Below are 5,634 nucleotides of genomic sequence, written 5' to 3'. Positions count from 1 at the left end.
TAGCTGATGAAGGACTTTTGTCCCAAATGGGACACGGTGGTGTAGTGGTTAGCACTGTCGCCTCACAGCAAGAAGGTCCTGGGTTCGAGCCCAGTGGCCGACGAGGGCCTTTCTGTGTGGAGTTTGCATGTTCTCCCCATGTCTGCGTGGGTTTCCTCCGGGTGCTCTGGTTTCCCCCACAGTCCAAAGACATGCAGTTAGGTTAACATGGGGCGACCTTGGGCTGAAGTGCCCTTGAGCAAGGTACTTAACCCCTGACTGCTCCCCAGGCGCTGTAGTATGACTGCCCACTGCCACACACTGAGTGTGTGTGCGTGTGTTCACTGCTTCAGATGGGTTCTAAAAAATTTTCTGTTTCTCTGGAAACTTTTACTACATCCACTATCCACACATAGTTGATTAAATAAGTAGAATGTGATTAGAAAACGGAATATTCGGACACAAAGTAGTCATTACAGACCACAGAAAGCTTTATTATTACTTCTATAATGCTTCTGTGCTGTTTGGAGAGGTTGAATGTACTTCAGTTGTTCGTTACGACCCTGTGACGTCACACGAGTCCCGTATTTGACAACCGAAACCGGAAGTGTTTCGAACAAGGCTAGCTCTTGAGTCTCTGTTAGTTGGGTTTGTTCTTCGGGTGCTAAAATGTCAAACGAGTTGTCGACAGTGAGCGAGGCGGCGATGATTAATGGTCGCGTTTTCCTCGAGTCAGAGAGTCGGAGCAGGTATCCGTGTCAGTACACAGACAGCGAGCAGGTAAATAAGGTAACTGTAACCACTGGCTGCCTTAATCTCTGTGTGAGACTAACAACAGGAGCTACACAGAAGCATTTAAATACACATTTTGACATTGTGACCTGTCGGTAGCTTCACGGACGTCTTTCTATTTGTCATGTAAATATGTAGGCAAATTGCACGTGTTCGTGCAAATAGGACTTTTTTTTAAAGTTTGTTTAAATTTGACTGAGTTTTAATGTTTCACTGTGTCCTATGCTAAACTTAGCCATATTTTATTCATCCTGAAATTAACCTCTATCTTTGTTTTTTTATTTTTTATTTTTTGACGGGGGCGGCACGGTGGTGTAGCGGTTAGCGCTGTCGCCTCACAGCAAGAAGGTCCTGGGTTCGAGCCCCGGGGCCGGCGAGGGCCTTTCTGTGCGGAGTTTGCATGTTCTCCCCGTGTCCGCGTGGGTTTCCTGCGGGTGCTCCGGTTTCCCCCACAGTCTAAAGACATGCAGGTTAGGTTAACTGGTGACTCTAAATTGACTGTAGGTGTGAATGTGAGTGTGAATGGTTGTCTGTGTCTATGTGTCAGCCCTGTGATGACCTGGCGACTTGTCCAGGGTGTACCCCGCCTTTCGCCCGTAGTCAGCTGGGATAGGCTCCAGCTTGCCTGCGACCCTGTAGAAGGATAAAGCGGCTAGAGATGATGAGATTTTTTGACGGTTGGGGGGGATAGGAACTCTGCCATTGTCACCTTTTCTATTCTCCTCTGAATTTGTTCCCACAGATTTTATCTTTAAGTTTATATCTTAACAGCCCTGACATTTTATCTCCATTGTTCCTCAGAGGTTATTTAGGTACTTAATGGTTCAAGGTAGAATATTTTCTCTTGAAAAGTGAAGTTAAACAAAGCTTCTTCCTGGTTCGTCAAAAGCCCACATGCTTCATACTGACTAACCGCAATGTTTGGAACTGAAATCCTATCCTTAAAGCTCAGAAATGTATGTATACACTTTTGGACGGGGTTTATAGTTATGTATGTATTGTACACATACTGCAAAAGTAGGTATACAGTCAGGATTATTCCAGTATTACCATGCTTGGGGAGGAGATGGGCGCCATCAAGCAATCCAAGCCCAGAGAAAAGACATAAGAGATGAGTGACTATGCCATGCCTCCCTACGACTGCAATACGGTTACGGGAATGAACAAAACAGAACCAGTATTATAATAGTGGTGCTATGTTTCATTTAATACTAGAATTCATTAAAAGATAGGGTTTTCGCACGCAAGCCACATTCTGTTGATGCCATGATTCAGTTCATACTGGAGGTTTGCCACGAAATTGATGCTGATAAAGACCTTTGTGCCAGAGTGTGCATGGGTTTTACACCCTTGACTAGTGGAGTGTGTGAATGCCAGGGGCAAACAGTTTGAACATTTAAGGGATTAATATATTTATTATTGATATGTTTGTATAATCAGTAAAATGACGTTTTGTTTTTCATTACTGTATACCTACTTTTGCAGCCCCCTGTAAACTATTTTAAACAAGCCACGTGACTTTCTGTTAATTTCTAATTACATAAGGATACAGTCCAAAGGTGAAAAAAAAAATTTAATCAAACGCTTCTTCTTTTCTTAGAATGACCTCAGGGCAAGAGCACCACCTCCTGGCACCTCTAACACCACATCTGAATCCCAGGCTGCATTAGATACAGTACCAGAAGCAGCACTAGTGGATGACTGTGAGAAGCTGGGTACTCTGTTTGGGATGTTCAATAAGTGCCTGAGAAGCATGGGCTTCACACAGCTCTACTTTGGGGAGAAGATTGTAGAGCCTGTGGTGGTGCTCCTCTTCTGGCTGCTACTCTGGTTCCTCGGTGTCCAAGCCCTGGGCCTCGTAGGAACTCTTTGTATTATCATCATTTTCCTTCAGAAGTAGTGGCCTAAGCAGGATGGAAGGATTAAGTTATGTGTGTTTTGGTGTGATCAAACACAGATCAGCATAATGAATGTCCTTTCATAATGAATAGCATTATAACATATGATGGGTTTAGGTCTTTTTTCTTTATGAGCCTCAAATTACTGCTTACATATACAGTGCCCTGCAAAAGTATTCAACTTTTATAAAGTTTTTATAGACATATACTTTAATTTTTATTGTTTTTTTTAACAGTAATTTATAATTGAGCAAATCTAACAGAGTTCAGTTAAAACACTTTTATGTGGCACTGTAAATGGAATGGGACGAGGTAGGAAGTTTCAGAAAGCTGATATTGAAAGTTTTCTTGTCATCTATGCACTAATTTAGATGTTTTTGATATGCATGTTTCCTTCAATATTGTATCAGATTGTACAGACTGTTGAGTGAGTACAAATTCATAGCATGGATGTTAATGGCACTTTAAGAGAAAGAAAATGATACTCGTTTACCTTACTGAAACTAAATGATCCATATCAGTCATCCTAAGTTGTAGTTTTTCATGCATTCTCCACGCAAGTGCACTAGAGGGCAACCTCTTCTTGCTCCCTATCTCCTGGAAAACTGATTAAGAAATTATCTCCTTATAACAAACAGTAACACTTAGTTGATAAAAGTCCAAATGTACCAGTGCATGGCAGCAATGTACCAAAAGTACCAATGGCATGCCATTCACAGCCTAGCATGAGACCTGCGTGTAAAGCAAATTATTCATTCTTAATGTTTTATATGAATTGAGCATTTACATTATGGTATCTAAGTGCAAATGTGTGTTCGTGTATGGTGCCCTTGTTAGACTGGTGGCCCATCCAGAGTATTTTCATGCTTTGCACTCCAGTGTTCTTCGGATAGGCTCCAGATCCACTACAACCTTGATCAGGATTACTAAAGATTATGAGATGGATGTATGAATAATTACCATTATTTCCTTCTGTGTTCTGCTGAGAAACATATTTATCCACATAAGTGTATCATTACGGCATAATTGCTCATAATATCCAGAGGTGTATATTCATATGATTCTTACATAACATAAAGCATCGCAAAGCTAAAAAAAATCATTTTAATAATTGTATATTAAAACTGGCATGTAAAAAAACACATGTTGATGCTTCAAAATAATAACTAATTTCTGTTCTTTAAAAGAGACAAAATTTGAATTAAAAAGTAAGTTAAGCTGTAAGACCATTTACAGCTTCCTCACATCTGAAAATTATTTGTGAATATGATTATTTGTAAATGTGATTTCTAAGTGCAGAGTTATTTGAGTTACAACTGTAACACAGCCATACTGTATGTTTTGCTTATGACTAATCCATTGAAATGATAACATTTATACTTTCTTTGTAAAAAAAAAAGTCATCAAAGGCAGTGTACAGCTGTTTCCTGATACCTCATTTAGCAGACTTTGTGCCATAATTTAGATCATTATTTATGCATCTTGCTGCATTTTCTATCAGCTCTTTTGGGAAATTTTTATTTGAAAGAAACAAGTGTTATATATTTTACTTCTGTATCTGCAGTCAACTGTCAGCTTAATATTTGGCTATCTAAATAAAGGTTATGTTTTTAAAGAACAAATGTACCATTGGATTTGAATATTAGTTTGGCAGCTATATGAGGGAATATATCCACACTGCAACATGACCATGTTTACACTTCAGCCATTGAAATACTGGATGCAGTATGTGCTGTATATTTGTACTGATGAGATTCATTATTTGTAATTTGCTCTATAGTATTTAAATGTGGTTTTTATACACCTTGTTTATACTTTGAATATAAGTATTTTATAGTTACTTTGGTTCTCTCATACAAAGTTTCTTCCCCTTAGTACTAGTGCAGCTCAAAAAATTAGAATATCATGAAAAAGTTCAGTATTTTCCATCAGTTATTTAAGAAAGTGAAAATGTATTATATTCAAGACTCATTATGCATGAACAAATGTTTCAAGCATTTTTCTATTTTAAGTTTGACAATTATGGCCAACAGTGGCAAAAAAAAAATCTCAAAACATGAGAATATTTAATTTCAAGTTTGAGTAAAACAGTATAAATACCATGTATCTCTGTCTAGTTCAGTACACACAACCACAATCATGGGGAAGACTGCTGATTTGACAGTTGTCCAGAAGACAATCACTTACACCCTCCACAAGGAGGGCAAGCCACATGTCAAGTCAAGTTTATTTGTATAGCGCTTTTAACAATAAACATTGTCGCAAAGCGGCTTTACAGAATTTTAACGACTTAAAACATGAGCTAATTTTATCCCTAACCTATCCCCAATGAGCAAGCCTGTGGCGACGGTGGCAAGGAAAAACTCCCTCAGACGACATGAGGAAGAAACCTCGAGAGGAACCAGACTCAAAAGGGAACCCATCCTCATTTGGGCAACAACAGACAGCCTGACTATAATATTAACAGTTTTAACATGAGGACAGTTTCGTTGATGTTATAGCTCTTCATTGATGGAAACTTGAGTGCAAAACTGTTCATGATAACTGCAGTCCTAAAGTTAGCAAGACAACTGTAGTCCTCAGCCGTAAAAGCATTACTGTAAGAGTCCAGAGCATCCTCCAGGTATAACCCTCAACTATCCTCATGGGGCCGTCCTTCACAGGAGCAATGCGATAAAACTCCGACCAGACACAGGGCACCAGGATGGACCAAGCAGGCCCAAGGGGCAGAAGAGGCCAGCATCTCAATCCCAGGACCAACATGTAACTCAGAGGGACAGATAAGGTCATTGCTGAAAAGGCTGGTTGGAAAAGGTGCACAAGCAATGGGGATGATTGTAGCCTTGAGAGGATTGTCAAGAAAAGTTGATTCAAGAACTTGGGAGAGCTTTACAAGGAATGGACTGAGGCTGGTGTCAGTGCATCAAGAGCCACCATGCACAGACATCTTCAGGAAAGGGGCTAC

At 39.9% G+C, this 5,634-nt stretch overlaps 1 protein-coding gene across 2 annotated transcripts; it reads left to right on the top strand.

Moving 5' to 3' along the window:
* The first annotated feature begins 574 nt into the window (after positions 1-574).
* On the top strand, positions 575-4,266 carry fam241a (family with sequence similarity 241 member A). 2 transcript variants are annotated; one of them, XM_060924678.1, is made up of 2 exons: positions 575-759; positions 2,372-4,266. In XM_060924678.1, the coding sequence occupies exons 1-2, from the start codon at positions 649-651 to the stop codon at positions 2,669-2,671; spliced, it is 411 nt and encodes a 136-aa protein (XP_060780661.1). In that variant the 5' UTR covers positions 575-648; the 3' UTR covers positions 2,672-4,266. The 2 variants fall into 2 exon arrangements, with proteins under 2 accessions (XP_060780661.1, XP_060780659.1); XM_060924676.1 differs by having other exon boundaries at positions 575-768.
* Positions 4,267-5,634: the final 1,368 nt, after the last annotated feature.

This window comes from Neoarius graeffei, chromosome 7 (genome assembly GCF_027579695.1).
Source record: "Neoarius graeffei isolate fNeoGra1 chromosome 7, fNeoGra1.pri, whole genome shotgun sequence".
Lineage (NCBI taxonomy): Eukaryota > Metazoa > Chordata > Actinopteri > Siluriformes > Ariidae > Neoarius > Neoarius graeffei.
This window is presented reverse-complemented; position numbering and strand designations above follow the sequence as displayed.